The sequence below is a fragment of the Xiphophorus hellerii genome, chromosome 16, assembly GCF_003331165.1.
Source record: "Xiphophorus hellerii strain 12219 chromosome 16, Xiphophorus_hellerii-4.1, whole genome shotgun sequence".
In the NCBI taxonomy this organism is placed as follows: domain Eukaryota; kingdom Metazoa; phylum Chordata; class Actinopteri; order Cyprinodontiformes; family Poeciliidae; genus Xiphophorus; species Xiphophorus hellerii.
Genome location: NC_045687.1, coordinates 2,741,089 through 2,760,585, shown reverse-complemented (window position 1 = coordinate 2,760,585; position 19,497 = coordinate 2,741,089). Strand labels below are relative to the sequence as shown.

Here is a 19,497-nt window from a genome sequence, read left to right as displayed (position 1 = left end):
AGGGGTGTGTGTGTGTGTGTGTGTGGGGGTGTGTGTGTGCGTGGGTGGGCGTGGGTGTGTGTGTGTCTTTGTGAAAATTAGAAAAAGGAGAGAGGAAGTAAGACAAAGACAGGAAGCTGAAATAAACTGAGCTGAGAGTGTAAGACAAAAACATTCACTTTTACACACACACGCGCGCCTCCACGCACACACACACTAATAACAGGAGTGTGTGTGTGGGCGGGTTAACTCACTCAGACATGATTTCATTTCAGGACGAGCGAGCACAGCTGAAGAATAAGAATGAAGAGAGAGGGAGGGAGAGAGAGAGAGAGAGAGGGAGGGAGACCTGATACAGAGAGAGGCTGATCTGAGCGCGTGCAGAAGAGCGTTTCAGCAGACGGAGAAGTCAGACGGAGCAGAGCTGCAGTCGGACAGTTGGAGGACGAGGACATCTGGACAGATCCCTTCACCTAGAAGGATCAGGGAGCAGCTTCAGGTCAGAGTTCATCCTGTTTCTGTAAGCTGACCGAGCAGCAGTCATTTTCCAGCTGCCATCGCTGTTTCACAGGCTGCAGGTGTCCTACGCATTATTGTCTCACTTTGTTTAACCAAAATGAGACGATAAAAGTATAACAGGGATCAATCAGCATGTTGGAAACCTTTTCTTCAGCAGAGAAACTGGTAAAATTATCCAACCAGTTCAAATAAATGGTTTGTGGATCCAGAAAGCCTTTGGTTGAGATGCAACTTGGAAAAAAACATGTAATCAAATATCAGGGGTGTTTTACAAACGACTAAAATGTTCAGAACTTCTTATTTTAAACATTCAAACTCCAAATGTTTCTGAATGTGCATAAATACAGAGAGTGGAAACTGTCTTAGTCAAATCAGGTCTGTTTGCTTAGTTTAGCTTTACACAAAGATTTTTTAGAAAAATAATAATGACAGTACAAAGAGGGAAAAAAGTCCAAAGGGGTTATATACTGTAGATCTCCACCCAAATAGTATAGAATAAAACCTAACAGGACAATACAATTTTTCATCTGGGGATCATACATTTATGAAATACATTAAGATAAAAATCATCAATACACATCAATGTTACAGATATTATGAATCAAAGGCAGCTGTAACCAGGCAGGTGTTCTTAGGTGACAGAAGGCCGGCTTTGTTACCGTCTTTATGTGGCTCTGAAGGTTCATCACTACACTCAGATTTCAGGTCTGATCTCTAGTTTCTAGCTGTAACAACTGGAGCTGACAGAGGTAAAGATGGTGATTGGATAAAATTTCTTACTTTACAGATTAGCAGATAGATGACAGCCAATCAGCTTTGAGATCCAATCAGCCAATCAGTTTAAAATTCTCTACACATCATTTCTGTTGGCTGTTGCTCAGTGGGAAGAGTATCCTGATAAAACTGTTTGCCTGATTGAGGTTCTCATTCCCTCCAGGTGTGAGTCTCCATGGCAACAGATATGTTTGTGCTGCTGAGCGTCTGTCTCAGTGTGAGCCTGGCGGTCAACATCGACACGTCGTTTCCGGTGCTGAAGACAGTCGGGAGCAAGAATCTGTTTGGATTCTCTGTCGCTCTGCATGAGGATCTGGAGACGGGGAAATACCTGTGAGTTAACACCTAATCCACACACCTGCTTCTCTAATCCACACACCTGTTCTTCTAATCCACACACCTGCTTCTCTAATACACACACCTGTTCTTCTAATCTACACACCTGCTTCTCTAATCTACACACCTGCTTCTCTAATCTACACACCTGCTTCTCTAATCTACACACCTGCTTCTCTAATACACACACCTGTTCTCCTAATACACACACCTGCTTCTCTAATCTACACACCTGTTCTTCTAATCTACACACCTGCTTCTCTAATACACACACCTGTTCTCCTAATACACACACCTGCTTCTCTAATCCACACACCTGCACCCATCTGCTCCTCTACTCTTCACAGTATCACATAATCTGCCCTTCTAATCCACAAAGCTTCACATAATCTGAGTTATAATCCAATGTCAACGTCTTCTGAGTAATTTGCGAGACATACATTTTTTTCAGAAGCTGCTTGAATCTGATCCTTCATTCCAGGAATTTTTTTTCCCAAACATCTGAGGCTTTGGAGCAAAGATTCGTTAGCAGATTAATATTTTCACAGGAAAAGGCTGGAGCTGTGAATTTAGGCTCCTGGGTTTATCACCTTCTGTTTGCTGTGTGTTTGCTCTCCGTTCTTCTGAAGGTCTCAGGTGTGTCCGCATAAACTCAAACTGCCGTTCAGAAACGAGCCGTTGCTCACATCCATGTGAAACCACAGCTTCCTGTTCTGAGCGTTAAATAAATCTGTGACCTGATTGGGCCTCATGTACTGACACATACGTGACTAGAACTGTATCAGCAGTAGTCTGGGTTTCCTGTGAATGATTGAGATATAAAATGTTTCTCAGGAGAGTTAATGTTATTACAGCTTCATTTTTTAGAGACAGGAACCTTTTATTGAGTGGAGTTACGGTTAATTAGTGCACTGCAGAGTTCAGATCCCACATAACAACCATTCATCAATTCATAGCCCAAATTCCTCACTTTGCGCTGCTATTATTTCCTTTTTGTTGTCTATTTCATATCTGGAATCAAACCCATGCAGTGAAACCACAGAAAATGTGTTTATTTTTGCAGTAGAGAAGTATTTTAAAGGGGATTTATTATGCAAAAATTCACATTTTGGAAATTTTTCTACTTCCATTTGAGTTTCAACTGCTCCTAAAACCAGCAAAACACTAAAAAACCCCACAACTATTGTTTTTTGGCAATAAATAAATGCTTTTCGGTGTCTGGAAAATGAGCTGTTTCAAAAACGTACTTACCTACCAACCCCAGTCATATTTGGCCCTGTTACCTAGCAACCCAAGTGGCGGTCTACCACCTTTGATCAGCAGGTTTTACCGCTGTGAAAACACAGTCGTTTTGTACTTGTGAATTTTCAGAAACCACTTGTTGCAATACTGTTGTTTGCGCAGGAGGCTCTACTTCTGTTTTTCATATACATACGGCTGCATGATTGTGCATCTGTTTGAGTTTGAGTGTAAACATTGAGTCGGGGAGAGTGGCTAGCAGCAGCTTATAGATTTAAAGTGACAGGACGCTCATTCTGAACTGACCAGAATGGTTTTGTGAAAAACTTTAGTAAAATATGTTTTGTATAGACCCTAGACCAATCCTAACATGTTCAAGGAAACATAATGGGTCACTTTAAATGAATTATGTTCCTATTTGGTCTGGGTGATCAAACCAAAAACTCAAAGCTTTAACATCGTTGGTCAATATTATTTCACCAGATCATTGCTTATCAAACCAGATAAAAAATATTTTGATGGACTTGCAGCATAAAACGCCCAAACAAATGGTATTATTTCATATTAAAAGATTGAGCAGCATCAGAACACATCCAGTATCCCCATCATCATTACCAAGAAATATCCAAATGATTCATGAAACAACCAGCTGTGAGAGTTGGAGGAGTTGTTGCTCAACTACAAATGGGTCAGAACCAATCAGTCTGTTTTTCCTCAGAAGTCTGGAGCTCAGATTTCCATGCAGTGTCCCGTCTTCTGAGAGTTTCTCCTGGTTCTCCACTGCATGCAGTTTTATCTCCCAGTTTGTGATAACTGGTTTCCCTCTGAGGAGGCCGACTCCATCCAGCTGCTGCTGATCCGGCTCCATGAGACTCACGTGGATAACTGTCCATGACGAGGAGGCTCCATCAGATCAGAGCTGTGTGTGAATGTGCAGCACAGGGAGTCAGGTGAATGCCCTGCAGTGTTAATAATACGTCTGAATTCTCCTGCTGCCTGAGAAAACAGCAGCAGCTCGAGCAGAAAGGAGCCGCAGGAATCAGGCAACAGCTTCAGATCAGAAACGATTATATGGAAAACCCACAATGGAAAACAAAAGCTATCTCCAGAAAATTATAGGGTTCTTACTTATCCACTTTGACACTTCATTTATTGACTTTTCAGATTTTTTTTCCCCCCACAAAATCTAGGGATAAACTTCGCGACTCTTTTTCAGTTATTGGAGACTTTTATGCAATCATGAGCTGCTTCCTACACTGCAAAACATTAAATCTTACCAAGTAATTTGGGTCTCGTTTTGTAGTGCAAATATCTGGAATAGGATGAAACTAACTTACAAGAAACTTTTCTACGTGTTAGGATCATTGTAGACAGAAAAATATTAAGGAGTAAATTTCCACCAGAAAATCTTGAATTTTTTGAGACAAAAAGCTTGGAAATTTCAGAATTTCAAAAGTCAAAAAATTTGCAACAAAATGTCAGAAATTTCTGGAAAAAAATTACATTTTCTGAGTTTTAAAAGCAGAAGAAATTTGACTTTCTAAACACCAAATGTTTTGTGTTTTTTCCCCCCCAAAACCTTGGAGTGTCTATGTTACATGTTGAATAGGAAAGTATTTATACCTTTGATCAAAACAAGAAACTTTTGTTAAAGGGAACAAAACAAAAAATTTTATAGATTTTCTGCAGAGGATTATCTGTCAAACGTTTACAGGAAAATGTATGAAATATTGAAATTCATCTCAGAAATTTTATAGCAAAAACTTGGAACATTCTGAGTTTGAAAAGTAGAAAAACTCAGAAACTTCCATGTTTTTTTCTCCAAAATTCATGAAATTAATTTCATAATTTATTTTTTCCTAATATATTTTGACAAATAAATCTCTATTGAAAACTTAATTGTTTTGAGTACCTTTGATTTTTGTTTTGATCAAAGGTATAAAAGCCTCCCTATATTATCACAGACAAACTATTCTTGTTTTCACATCTTTTGAATTAAAACTGCAGAAAACAAAGTAAGTAAATAAAGAATAGGGACAAGATAAAATAAATATTTAGTGTATTGCCTGAAGACTAAAAGAAGAAAAAAATGGGAGTGGAAGTAATTTCACCAGCAGTGTGATGGGACAGGAATGTTTCTGTGGGAGTGGGATCATGGGACAGGAGTGAGGATCCACTCCGGTGTCACTCTGTGAATCTGACTGAGACGGTTTTACATCCGATCGCAGAGCGTTGCAAAGTTAAGCTGTTCCACTGCAACAACAGGAAAATTCACCTGCTTAGGAACCGCTGGGCAGAAGGAGGCCAGCAGTGAGACGGTTTTAGGTCAAATAATGCAGAACAAAACAAATGTACACAAAAATGTTACAAATATATCACAGAAACATAAAAATAGAGCCATAAATAAATAACCAATTTAGACAGTTTATCTGCAAAAAGGTTGATTTGGAGGTTAGCTGGACAACAAAAGCGCAAAATCTTACAATGTATGTTTAATGCAAATTTCTTAGTAAGACCAAACTAACTAATAAGTAGTTTTATAGAATGATATATAAGTTTGTTTTAAATCAGTAATTCCTTGCTATTGATGAAAAAGTTCTCGTTCCACTGGCAGATTATTTAACACTGGAAAAATTTCTTGTTACAAGTTAAATAATCTCCCAAGTGAACTAGTTCTTTTTCATCAATATGAAGGAATTGTTCACTTAAACAAGCTTATACTTCCTGCTGAAGAGTTACTCGTGATTTAGTGAACTTGAAACGAGACAAATTTAAGATATTTGTACGGGAAACTAGACCTAAATTATTTGGTAAGACTTTGTGTTTTTGTAGTGTATATATTAATGTACATAAATAATAACTTTGCCTGTTATAAATCAATAAAAAATGAAGATTATTTCATTTATAACATTGGAAAAACATCATGTTATAAGTGAAATAATCTGCCATAAGAACTTGCATATTTTTTAAATCAATATTAAGAAATTTATGACTGAAAACAATCTGTTATAGCTTGATGAAAAACTACCTGTAAGTAAGTTTGGTCTTATTTCAACCAAGTCCTAGAAACCAGACCAAAAGTACTTGCTGAGATTTAGTTTTTTGACTTTGTGTTTTTGCAGAGTAAACTTTAATAAGAAGGAACTTTAGGAAGTGGACAAACTTTATTTTGGGAGCCTGAACTGGTTCTGGAGGACAGTTTATCACATACAGCCTCACTGTGAGTTTAAGCAGTTGCAGATGCTGACAGGTCACATGGTATGCTCCCTCTCCCCTGTACACACACCCCTACACGCACACGCCCGCATACACACACACACACACACACCTCCCTTTGAGCAGCAGATTGCTCCATGTTGCTCCGACTCTGAACATACGTGTCTCCTCCCCTCCTGAGCTGCCGCTTCCTGAAGGAGATCCTCGCGAGGCTCAATCGGAGGTCACCCAACTGTCTGTCTCCATGGTCGCCATGGCGACCGTCTCTTTATGTCCGCTAATTGGATTGGCTGTGGGTGTAGCTCATGCACAGAGTGATGTTCCTCTGGAGGTTCAGGTGCTGCAGGTTGGAGTTTCTTCTAATCAGACTCCCGGCGCGCTGTGATTGGCTATCCGGCGGGTCGATGGGGTTTTATTGGTTCTTGAAGGCAGAATATGGACTCTGAGTGCTGCCAGGAGACGTCTGGAGTCCCGTTTGGACTGAGGAATGTTGGAAGTCGTTGAAATTAGTTTCTGGATTCTGGATTAGTTCTCCCAGGAGACATGGAGGACAATCCTGGAATCAATAACTTATCCCTTATAGATGCTTTTGCTCTTCTCGGAGACTGCTATGACTCCATCACCATGGCAACCTACCTGAGCAGAGAACAGGTCAGAGGTCACAGAGAGTAATAGTATCTGAGTGAACACAGGAAGTGATCACACCCACAGACTTCCTGTCAGTAAGAGGCGCCACCCATCTGTCTGACATTTAAAGATGTGAATGCTGCGTCGTTTTGTCTCCATGGCGACCTCTAGTCCTCACTATGACGGGACGTATTGTGCAAAATTCACATTATGTACCTTTTTGTACTTTCTTTTGTACAGGCAAGTGCTTCTAAAAACAGTTCAAGCTTCTATTTTTTGTTTGTTAGTTTTTTGGTGTTTCCAAAAATGAGCCATTTCAAAAACCTCCAGAATGTAATGAGACAAATAAGCAGGCACTGCGCCGTTACCTAGCAACCTCAGCTGAATTCTGCCTGTTACCTAGCAACCTAAGCGGAGCTCCAGCACATTTGTTCAGCTGGTTTTACCCCTGTCTGAGCTGTGCAAAGGCTGCTGGAAAAGACACGTGTTTTAATTTCAGAAACTACAGTATTTGCTGCATTCTTGTTGGTTACGCAGGAGGCTTCACTTCTGCTTTTCAGAAATGTACAGGTGTATAAATACTCATCCATTTGAAGCCATTTCCATGTGCGAGTGTAACCGTTGAGTAAGGGGGCGTGGCCAGCAGCAGCCTATTTGCGTTTAAAGTGACAAGACGGCCTAAATCAACTCATTCTGAACCAATCACACTAAAATCTCATTTTTGAAGAATGATTTTATGCAAAAGATGTAGTAAACATGTTTTGTTTACATCTTAAACCTGTCCTAACCTGTTCAAGGAAGCATAACAGGTCACCTTTAAATGAATTCCCAGCTGGTTGGACTCATTGTTCCAGTGTTTCCAGTCCACTCCAGTCAGGATGGGTCCTATCCGGTCACGCTTGGCTCACACTGACCTCCAAACAGTTTGTTGTCCTCCAGCTGATTTATGTCACATGACTTCAGCTAATCAGAGGGAGACACTTGTCCTCAGTCTGTCATTGTGTTATTGGGTGTCCCGTCTGTCCTTCAGACTCCATTTATCCTGAGAATCAAAAGAAATGTGACTCAAATATAAAAACAATCAGTTTAAGGCATCAGTGATCTCCATTGGGAAGCTCAGGTTGTGATTCCTGGAAACCCAGAGAACCATGACGGGTCACTGCCATCAATCCAGCTCAGGAAAACATTTAGGGTTGAAAACACTGTTCCTTTAACACCGAACATCTAACACCAGGGCTGCAAGATTATTTCAGTAATCAATTAATTAATTAGTCATCTGACAATTATTGCAGAAACTGATTAATTAAGCTGATGATTAATCAGTTAATCGTCAGAATAATCGATTAATCGTCAGTATAATCCTTGTGATTAATCAGATGTTAATAACTGCCATATTCTGCAGATTTGAAATTTAACCACTTAATCCTTTGTATGCAACATTAATATAAAAGATGCAACTAAACAAATAAATAAATAACTTTTTAAACAAGAAAATTAACATGTTCTAGCTTAAAATGCTACAACTACCGTTCTTTTAGATTCAAATACACAATTCAATTCCTTTTTTAAATAAGAAAATATATTAAACTATATTATTTGTCTGAAAATTGTTTTTACTTTTTGATTGTTCGAAATAAATAAATAAAATAAAATATTTATTTAGTTAGTGCTTGACTGTTTGTAGTAAAAGATGCATCTGCAGCAAAAAAAAATAACAAATTTCTAACATCAACATGTGAAAAATAAGATACAATCAGACAGCAGGTAACACTGCCTACCTCTGTTCCTGACAGGCTATTGGTCGGCGCTCCCAGGGAGAAGGCGGAGCCTCACATTCCAGCCAATCGAACAGGAGGCGTGTACAGCTGCCCGGTCACAGCTAACCCATCAGAGTGCAGTAGGATAAAATTCATAGATCAAAGTAAGTTCCCCTCTTAACATGTCATTCTACTTCCTGTTTCACACTGAGGCGCCGTGGATGTTTTCCTGAGACTCTGAAGCCTCATTGTTTGTTGGCCAACAGTTTGTTTATGGAGATTGGTTCCCAAATTCCCAATAGAGTGGAGAACAGATCTTTGGGAATAAGGTGAAAGTTTGATCCTTACTGGCTTTTCTCAGAAAAACAACAGTTAAACTAAAGGAGCAAATTAAGCTTAAGGCCACGTGATACAGAGACAAGATCCTTCAGGATCTCCAAGTTTTTCAGTTTTATAGCAACAAATCCAGAATAACCGCTTTGACTCAGGGGCAGAGCCTTGGACCTGAACATCCTGGTTATTCTCAGAGGAGCTTCTGGATTTTGGAGTTTAGCCTGAAGGGAACTTTGGTTTGACACACAGCTCCCTCTGCAGAGGCTTTACATTTAAATACTTTTATCTGCAAAACAATGCTAGGGTACACTGCAAAAGTACGCTACATTAAATAAAATCAAACCAACACACAATCCTAATTTAGGACACATGAAATACAACAAAAATAACTTTTCAGCAAGATATATATGTTTGTTTAATTCTTGAATATAGATCACAATGTATTAGTTTCATTGTATTAGTTGGGATTTTTTTTTTTTTTCTAAAAAAAAACATTTTTCCTGTTTTAAGTGGAAAAAAAATCTGCCAGTGGAACCAGCACTTTTTTTTATCTATAGTCAAGAACTTCTGACTTAACACAAGCTTATTTGGGTTGCTGAAAACGTTACTTTTAAGTTATTTTTGTCTTATTTCAAGTGTACAACGATATAAACACAAGAAACTTAACCAAAAATACCAAAGATTGTATGGTTTTGCAGTGTAGGTGGTAGAACCCACATGGATGACTTGATCCTAGACGTCCTGGCAGAACATTGGACTGAAATGACATCAGCCCAGTTATCAACTGTAGTTTTAATATCATCTTAAGAAAGTAACAAGAGAGTTAAAACAGCTGATTAATGGCAGCTCCTCCATAATAGGTGAATCATCCCATCAGCCTGACAGCCATGACTCAGGAAGAAAACAACCCATTTGAGCTGCTTGTCTCTGGACTTTCAGTTGATTAGCTGACTGATTCGTTGCCGCCTGTGATCTTATCGCCATCTCGGTGCATTATGGGTAGCCCATCAGTCATTGAGCTGTGACAGCTGCTATCTGTTTCAGAACAACACAATCACACTCCCATTATTAAGATCCTGAGTGGGGCATATTCAGGACTCACTGTAAAAATAACCCAGAGGTAAAATTTAACACACCAAAATAAAAACAAATAGACTAAAGCATGACAGCTGGTGCAGGATGACTGATAATGTAGATAGTACGCCACAGGGAATAAGAATACACTGCAAAACATAAACTCTTAAAAACTATGGTAGTCTAGTTTCTAGTGCAAACATCTTTTTCCGTTTGAAATAAGACAGAACTAACTTACAACTAACCTGTTAGCAAGATATAGGAGCGTTTTTTTGAGTTAATAATTAATAATATTGATGAAAATGCACATTGTTCATGAGCAGATTATGTCACTTATAACATGGAAAAATTGTCTTGTTCTAAGTAAAAACCTGATTGAACCATAAAGTCCTCTTTATGCCTAAATATTCTAGAATCAAATGTCCAACAGCTGGAGGTTGGTCCAACCACGGTCATCAACACAAACTCAAATCTCCAACAGAAGGCTGATAAATGAAAGAATCAAATGGGTTGCAACGGCCTAGTCAAATTCCAGACCTCAATTTGAAAGTTTTTGTCTAGTTGGACAAAAAGTGTCCTACTAGTACTAGTAAGTACTCATTGTAGTACTTACCAGTTTTCTGTCTTTGTGCTGTTGCAGACCTGCACCCCACTGAGGACCTGCTGGAGGACATGTGGTTGGGCGTCACAGTAGCCAGTCAGGGCCGACCTGGAGGGAGGATCCTGGTGAGGTTCTGCTCTCATTGGCTGATTAGTTCAACCAAACTTTCTGCTGTAATTAAAATGTTCGTTAACCACCAACTGTAATAATTTAACGTGTGCTATGTGTCTTGGCAGGCATGTGGGCACCGGTTCGTTAAGGTGTACCAAGGAGATAGAAGGATAATTGGCCGGTGCTATCTCCATAGAAACGGCCCACCTCATGATGAAGAGCCTCTAAACTGGGAGCAAATACAGCAGCAATGCGAGTAGGTCACATGACTCCATGTTTAGTATGTGGGAGAGGCTATACTTGCTGTTTTACCTGTGTGTGTGTGTTTAGTTACAGGTGGGATCACAGCAGTGAGGGCATGTGTACTTATGGAATCTCCGCCTTCATCACGCACACCGACGCCATCTTTGGCTCACCTGGAAGCTACAGTTGGCGGGGTACCTGTTTTGTTTAGTCCCGCCCCTGTGTGATGTCACCATCACATGTCTGGTTACTTCCTCACCTCCAGGTTTCCACATCCACAACAATACAAGCATTCAGTCCCATTGATATATACTCCTGTATAGGATGTCGCCTGTTAGCCTCTATAGCAAGTGACGTGCACCTGCAGGCGCCATTATTATACACTGAGTCATGTCCACAAAACAAGAGTTGGACTCAGTCAAGGTTGCCCTTTGTCACTGATTTGGTTCATGAACACAGCCAAGGTGTTGAGGGTAACCGTTTTGGTGGCCTTTTGGGTCTTTGCGTTTTGCAGATGATGTGGTTCTGTTGGTTTCATCCGACTGTGATCTGCAGCTTTCACTGGACCATTTCCCAGTTGAGTGTGACGCAGCTGGGATAAGAATCAGCACCTCCAAGTCAGAGACAACGATCTTGAGCTGGAGAGAGTGGAGTGCCCTCTCTGGGTTGGGGGCAAGGTCCTGCCAAAAGTGGAAGAGTTTAAGTATTATAGGAACTAAATTGGTTTGTCTTAATGTGGTCCAAACTCAGATACATTGAAGTTTAAATCAGAGGCATGTACAGATATAAAAGATGTGTTCTGGTCTCCGCAGAACTTTGAAGCAATTTTTCAAATGATGTTTCATGCATTTCTTTTCTCCAGTGTTATTTACTTTTTAATGTGTGTGTTCCAGGAAATGTTTATGCCTTCTGGATGGATCCGAACAATGACCTTATTTCAACAAAGAACTCCTTTGACTACAAGAGCTTAAGTTATAGGAATATTTATTTAGGTGAGTTATCCCTGTTAGTGACTCTTCTCCTGAGAATCTGATCTGAGCTTCCTTCCTTCTCAAGATCTCATCTTCTCTGATGAGCATCAGGGAACCTCAGAAGATGCCTGAGAACCTTGATGTTTTAGGTCTTTATGGTGAATCTGTGATGTTTACACTAATGATAGTCAGTCAAACACATCAAACCGCAGCTGCTCTCATTTTGAAATTAAGGAAGCATCTTAAAAACTAAACTGTGTGTTCCTGCAGGATACTCGGTCACTCAGGCTCTTCACCTTCTCTCTGAAGAGAGTCAAACCATCGTAGCAGGTGATGCCAACCTTCATTCCTCATCAGCTCCTGGGGTCTGTTGATGTTCTCACCAATGTGTTGATGTGTTTGTGAACAGGAGCTCCCAGAGACAATAAAATGGACGCCCGTGGTTCTGTGATGCTGGCGGTCAAGCGATTCAATGATCTGGTGATTCAGCAGACTCTACGAGGTCAACAGGTTGGCTCATACTTTGGTAACGTCGTGGTAGCCGTAGACCTCAACAGGGATGGGTGAGAAATCATCTTGATACAGCACTAACAGACGCAGAACTCGCATTCTGATGCAGTTGATGAAAACTGCTTCACTTCCTGTTTGTTTTTTTTTGGGCTGCAGGTGGAATGACCTGCTGGTGGGCGCTCCTTTTTACTTCAACCGCCAGCAGGAGGTGGGCGGGGCAGTTTATGTTTACATGAACGCAGGAGGGAGGTTCCACTCTGAACCCACCGTGGTTCTGATGGGTTCAGTTGGATCTGCTTTTGGAATGGCTATTGCTGCAACAGGGGACCTCAACCAGGATGGCTATCAGGGTGAGGCAGCAGCACAATGCTGACGTCTAATAATCAGTAATCAGTTGGGGTGATGTGATGTGGTGATGTGATGTTGTGTTTCAGACTTTGCAGTGGGAGCTCCTTTTCACGATACCGGATGTGTGATGATCTGGACTGGGGGCAAAGAGGGAATCTCTGCAGAACCGAGTCAGGTATCAAACAAAACCTGGTGCTGTCCTGGTTCAGGAACTTGTGGGATATGATACAGAAATTGTCAAATCTTTGCAGAAGTGTTCCCACAGGCCAGTCGATCCATCCATCAATCTGTGTGTCCATCTATCCCTCCAGTATTTTATTTAGGTAGCAGAATAAACAGAATGCAAAGTCTTCCTTCTCTCCACCCATTTGGGCCAGGTCTCCCAGGGGAATTCAAAGGCATTCCCTTGCTAACTGAGAAACATCATTCCTCCAACATGATCTTCCTATGGGTCCATCCATTAATCCACAGGTCCAAGAGGGTACCCCAGACATAAATGTACCCTGTAATGAACTTTTTCTTGAAGATCCAAGGCATTCCCAGGCTATAAGAGGTACAACATTCCTCAGGGAAGTTCTAAGTCTACCTCTGCGTCTCTTTCCTTTGGTGGAGCACCACCTCTATCCTTCATGGATGATGGAGCTTCTCTCACTACCTCTAAGGCTGACACCAACAGAGGAAGTTCATTTCAGCTGCTTGTCTCCAGGATGTTTGTTGCTTGTTCATGATCATGATCCTTCTCTCCTGGTCAAAGAGACCTGCTTGAGCTGAAGGTCAGGATGTAGATAGACTGGTTGATTGAAAGTTATAGATATGCATCTCAATAATTAATGGCCTCTAAAGGCTCCCACATACTTGGGCATACTTAGTGAGCCATGTAGACTGTCCGCTGATGGTTGAGATTCCATAGTGCATACATTTATTGTGACAAATTCTTTCATTTCCCACAATCCAAATGGATACTATCATGTTTGATGAGCTCATTGGACACCTAGATCTGTTTCTTCTCCACCAGGGCAGACACTGCACACCTGTCATCAGTACGGCCCAAAGAGGCAGTCTGGCAGTTGGTTGCACTAACTCTCAACCTCATCAGCCTGATGTCACATAGTCTGATGTGAACCATGCAGTCATAAAAATTGACCTTTGAACTGACGTGTCCAGTGGACATCCACTTTGAGTCCACCGTTAGTTCTACATTCGATTATGTAGAGGCAGCTGTTCTGGCCACAATACCTTTCTGCTGCTTTAGAAGATGATAGAGACAACCAAGGCCTTCATCTTGAGCGTAATGACTTCCATCACCAATGGTGTCTGCCACTTCGTAGTTTCTGCTATGACATGCACCAATAGACTTTGAGGTAATGAACAATAGCCCATTTAGCTTCTGTGTCCCCAAATAACACAAGAACATGAGAGAAACTACCCCAGTCATGTGAGTTGAAGACGTTTCTACTGGGATTCTCTGCCAGACCTACCCGGTTTGCCCTCGGTCCTCGTCCTTTGGTTCACAGTGTCTGTCCAAAGAAACCTCCAACACCAAGGGGGCTTGCGAGTGTTCCTGCTCTCCATGGGCAATGCCAACTCCAGAATAAGAGATGATTTATTCCATCTAGAGGAGATAAGAGGAGCTTGAGCTGAGTATGGGGGTTCTACCTCAATCCCAAACGAGTCAGGTGACTTCCTTTATCCCCTAAACCAGATTACGATCTCAAGCATATGGGTATACGAAAGAAAGCAACTCAGACCCCAGCATTTTATGGATACTGAAACCCTTCCCCTATGGGTTATGTTACCCTTCACCTGTCCCCCTCAGATGATCGAAGGACGTTCTGTATCTCCTGGGTTCAAGACTTTCGGGTACTCCCTGGCTGCAGGTGTTGATGTAGATGGAAACCACTACCCAGACCTGCTGGTCGGCTCTCTGGATGATACCGTCGCCCTCCTTAGGTACTGTAGGAGAGCTTCTCTAACACAGAGCTTTACCTGCTTGAGCTGAAGGTCTTTATTTTCTGCTGGTTCCTCAGATCTCGCCCTGTCATCCAGCTGAACACCACGTTAAGAGTTTCTCCAGGTGTGGTCGCCCGAAATGAGACCGAGTGAGAATCAGAGGAAACTGTTCAAGTTTGCCTTCATCGTTATTATTGTGGTAATTATCATTAACAAGATCTGTCTCTCAGTATCAAGGTGAAGATGTGCTTCTCCTTCCAGTTCAACGCTGGAGAAAACCTCAGCAGCATCTGTGAGTCTGCAGTTTATTCGTGATGAGCAATATGAAGGTTGTGAAAAAGTAGAACCATATGTTGAAACAATGTGTGATTTATTGATTGTTGAAATAATAATTGACTAATTTAGTTAAAGTTAACAAAAAGACAATTTGCTAAAAGAACAGCATACTCAGAAAATATTTAAATCAAAACTGTACAAAACATATATACATTTAGCATTTAAGATTAAAAAAACTTGTCTGTAAATATGTTTTACTCACCAAAATGTTTCTTTTATAATTTAGAAAATTAATTGCATTGTTTGTTTATTTGCATCTTTTAATTTATTTCTAATTTTGCATAATAAGTCTTATGTGGTTAAATTAAAAAATCTGCCGAATGTGTAAATTTTTCTGTGATTAACTGGTTAATCGTCAGAATTATCCATTGATTATTTGAGATTTCATTTAATTACTGCTTTGAGAGTGTTGTTCTTTCAGCAAATGGATTTTTTTTGTCTTAATACTCCAATTAGTCAATTTTTAAATTAGTTGTTGATTATTTCAATCCTTGATTAATCGTGATTAACCTAATTAATAGTTTCAGCCCTAATTAAAATGGTGAAAAAGTGAGAAAAATCATGTAAATATGGGTAGAATTAGCTAACATTGTGAGGCTTAAGTGGTAAACCTCAAAAATTCACCAGAATGTGTAAATTTTTTACTCAGGTAATCATCCAAATAATAAATAGAATAATCGATTACTAAAATAATTGTTAGTTTAAGTGGTAGACAGCTATATAATTCTCAATACCAAAGTTTCTCCATTTCCTGTAAATGTTGTGAATGAGACTTTGAGATGCATTGGTTTGCATGGTTCCTGAGACTTCCTCTGTGCTTTTCCAGAAGCGGTCGTCCTCCTGCTGCTGTTTCACCTGGATGCTTCTGGCTTCAAGGTCAAACTCAGCAGGTCCGACTGACCCTCACCGCCACGTTGGTGGAGTCAAACTGGAGCGTCTCCTGCAGCTGGAGATGCAACAAGCTCACTTGCACTGCTTAATGACAGCTGCTTCCTGCGCGTGTTGCTAATCAACCCCTGCTGTTAATCAGCATATCTGATGAGCTGCATGTCCTCATTGTGCTAATTTGTCCAATCTGAGGAAAGGTCACTCTGTTGCTATGACAACACCTGCACCGCCCACAAGGCAGATGACATCATGGCATGTCCTTGAGTGTCCCGGTGTTTCTGTGGATGATAAATCGCATTAAACAAACGGATATTATTCTGTCTGACACACACACTCACTCCCTCCGCAGAGGTCTGTGTGAGTGTGTGTGCGCTGCCGTTAATCCGACCAATCAGAGTCAAGGTGACCTCCTTCATGAGGTGAATAAAACGGTGGTAGATGAAGTGGACTGATCATCATCTGAGAGTAAGACTGTCACCTCATGCACATTTTGTTTAAAGTCTAATCATTTTTAATATTCTTGCTTCATCTGCATTTCCTGAAGTTCTTAATCTGAATTTTGGGTTAGTTAATCTGATTTAGATGTAATAAATGGTGTAATTCTCAGACTAATTAGATTATTAGACACTTTGTCACATGAAGATCAGGAAAATGTTCTGGACTTAACTTCCCCTGGTTGCCTCAGTGAGAAACAGCCTCTAAATATTCCCAATAGTATTAGACCTGATAAATCACATAAACTTCTTCAGGCCAAGGCAGAAACACACCAAACATCTGGGACAGTTGGTTCAGTTTGTTACCAAGTCTTGTTCTTTTTTAGGATTTGATCCCAGCATGTTGGCTTCTGTTTCGTCCTTCTGAGTGAGATTTCATCTGCTTTGCTATCGCTTTAGCCGCTCCGTCATGCTGGAAAATCCGCAGATCATCACAAACCTGTTCCTGAAATGTTGGAGAAAGTTTAAGAAGCGATTAATCAGTTATTGAAATAGTCATCAACTAGTTTAGTAATCTTTAACTAACTCATAAAAGACCACTAGCTGAAAGAACAATATACTCACAGAAGTAATGAAACCAAAACTGTACAAACAATATATATGTTCTACCTGTAAGAAAAAGAAAACCTTGGGTGTAAATATATTCGACCCAAAACTACTCAATTGGCCCAGTTTACGAATTTGAATTTGGGTTCAAATTCTGTAAAAGAAAAAAGAAAAAAAACAAAAACTTTTAAGCACCATTTAAAATGCAATTTTTAATCAGTTAAACAAAAACACTGGATGGATGTAATGTTGAGCAGAAAGGGCTGAGCGTTTCACCTGTTGATGTTTAAAAGATTTATTAGCTGCATATGCATTATTTACTATAAATGATCAAGCCTACCCAAAAGGAATGCTATTTCATTACATTTTATTTAATGAAACGTTTTTTAAAAAGAAACTGAATTACTTGTTTATTTGCATCTTCTAATGTATTTATGATATTGTATAAAAAAAGGCTTAAGTGGTTAAATAAAACAAAATGCAGAATGTGGCAATTTTTTCTAATGTCCACAAACTTGAATTCTTGTTTTTAAATTGTAACTTTAGTTTTCAGTTGTTGTTTTTTTTTTCTCACAGCTGTCAACTTAACTCTGACTGGAGACGTCACCAGTCTCTCGCCCCGCCTCCGTTTCCATGACAACAGACAGAGCGTGTACTCCAGCATCCAGTCAGTAGGAAGTGGAAAGTGCAAAACCCTGAAAGCCGGACTGCTGGTGAGATATGCACGCACAGGTAGAGCGCCACCTGCAGGCAGCTGAGCTCATCGCACATGACAATATGAACCATGGCAACACCTTCTAATCTTTAACTGAGCTAATTGAAGGGTCTGTAATCAGTTAATCGCAATGAATCACATTTTCATATATAAATGACGCATCAACAAAATGAGCAACTTTTTCAATTCAAAAACCCTTTTTGTTGCTAAATTATTGAATAAATAAACATATGAGTTCAGCAACAAAGACATTTTGTTGGTTTCTATTTAGGTCATAGAAACCAACAGATTCATACGAAGAGCTTTTATACCATTCATCTTTTAAGTGTTGACCATTTGAAAAAAATCCTTTAGAAATGTATTTTCTGATGTTGGGGATGTCTGTGCTGCTACATGGTTAGCATTGCAATGCTATTTTAGGCTTCGCTGATATGCTAACTGCTTTTAGCGCAATTTGCACACAACAATAATCTTGTCCAGCATCCCATCAGATCTTTTCTTTTGAGCAAAGATTAACTATAGTGAATCAAGAGAAGCTGCTTTTGTCGTCTATCGGTGTTGTTTGCAGACGTAACAACGCAATATCTATGTAATTAATTAATCAAAGTTAACATTTTAAAGTTCCTAGTTGTAGCTAAATGCTGCTTCTTCAATCAATCAGAGCTTTTCTTTTATCAGAAATGTTACTGCTGTCCTATTCTGTGTGGAGTTCTGGCACTTGCGTTTGATATCTGCAAAATTCTGACTACAATCGGGTCAGAGGAAGTTCTGCTGGTAGAGATAAGTCCAACAGATTGCGACAAACGTGGCTGCAACGTGTTAATCAGTCTGCTGGTGACAGAGTCCACCTCCTTGTTGTTCAGAGTTTAAACAAAAACAAAAAGCTGTCAGAAACTTGGATCCCATTTTTTGAAGTGGTTGGTTGATGCTGGACCTTCAGGAGGTATAGGTTGATTTCTGACTACTTTACTTCCACATCTGCTGTGTTTTTCTCTTTATCAGCTGGAAAACATGACCCATGTTCTTGAAAACTAAATAAAATGTTCTGTTTATCTGTGTTCTGCAGAGTACCATCCAAAACGTGGTGGAACCTCTGGTGTTCTCCCTGAACGTCTCTCTAAATGAGAAACTTCCTAACAGAAGCAATGTTGTTCATGATCTGAGGCGTTTTCCCATCCTAAGCCCGACACCTCAACTCATCAAAACCCTGGTCAGATCCAGTTGCTTTAAGAGAAATATCTTTTGTAACACTATTTGATTTTTGTTTTTCTCACCATTCAGATTCACATCAAGAAGGCCTGCGGGTCTGATAACGTCTGTCAAAGTAACCTTCAGATGGTGGCCTGGTTCACAGATGAGGACTACAAACCCTTCCTCATGTGAGTGCAACAGCTGATTGGATCATGTCAGAATATTGATCTGATCAGAACCGGTTACCATTGAGACAAATACAGGTGGGGTTAAGATGAAGAAGTTATGACAACCACCAGCTGGAGCCCGTTCTGCAACCAGGACCTAAAAACTCCTCCAGCCACATCAGCTTCTGTTGTTGATCCGTTTGTTTCCAGGCAAGACGGCAACCAACTGCTGAACTACAACAGCAGCATCAGGAGGTTACTTCTGGAGGTCAACGTCAGCAACACGGCATCACCAGAGCGACTAGCAGAGGATGCTCACAACACTGTCCTCAACGTCAGCATCCCATCGTCGCTTGTTTACTCTGGAGTCCAAAAAAAGGCAATGAAGATGAGATTTTTACTTCCTGTGGTGAAGATTTACAGTGGATTCACACCAGTCCTGTTTAGTCTGCATTAATCCAACTCCTGTCCATTTGCCTAGAAAATCTGTTTCATGTGACCTAACCCTAATCCTAGATATCAGTCAGGTTGAAGTGAATTTTGGTGCGATTCAAACAGCAATAGGACAGGAG

The 19,497-nt window shown here is 40.3% G+C and overlaps 1 protein-coding gene across 2 annotated transcripts in view; it reads left to right on the top strand.

Annotated features, from left to right (window-relative positions):
- The first annotated feature begins 272 nt into the window (after positions 1-272).
- Positions 273-19,497, top strand: part of LOC116735807 (integrin alpha-3-like) — a 24,258-nt gene continuing 5,033 nt past the window's right edge. The window contains exons 1-18 of one of the 2 annotated variants that reach the window (XM_032587918.1): positions 273-478; positions 1,436-1,605; positions 8,484-8,611; positions 10,495-10,580; positions 10,692-10,822; positions 10,897-11,003; positions 11,703-11,801; positions 12,051-12,110; positions 12,190-12,343; positions 12,447-12,640; positions 12,725-12,813; positions 14,455-14,588; positions 14,666-14,737; positions 14,819-14,880; positions 17,429-17,565; positions 18,634-18,777; positions 18,849-18,946; positions 19,136-19,304. In XM_032587918.1, the coding sequence (XP_032443809.1) occupies positions 1,448-1,605; positions 8,484-8,611; positions 10,495-10,580; positions 10,692-10,822; positions 10,897-11,003; positions 11,703-11,801; positions 12,051-12,110; positions 12,190-12,343; positions 12,447-12,640; positions 12,725-12,813; positions 14,455-14,588; positions 14,666-14,737; positions 14,819-14,880; positions 17,429-17,565; positions 18,634-18,777; positions 18,849-18,946; positions 19,136-19,304 (2,022 nt within the window). In that variant the 5' untranslated portion in view covers positions 273-478; positions 1,436-1,447. The remainder of the gene's footprint in view (positions 479-1,435; positions 1,606-8,483; positions 8,612-10,494; positions 10,581-10,691; positions 10,823-10,896; positions 11,004-11,702; positions 11,802-12,050; positions 12,111-12,189; positions 12,344-12,446; positions 12,641-12,724; positions 12,814-14,454; positions 14,589-14,665; positions 14,738-14,818; positions 14,881-17,428; positions 17,566-18,633; positions 18,778-18,848; positions 18,947-19,135; positions 19,305-19,497) is intronic. The other variant, XM_032587919.1, reaches the window with a different exon arrangement.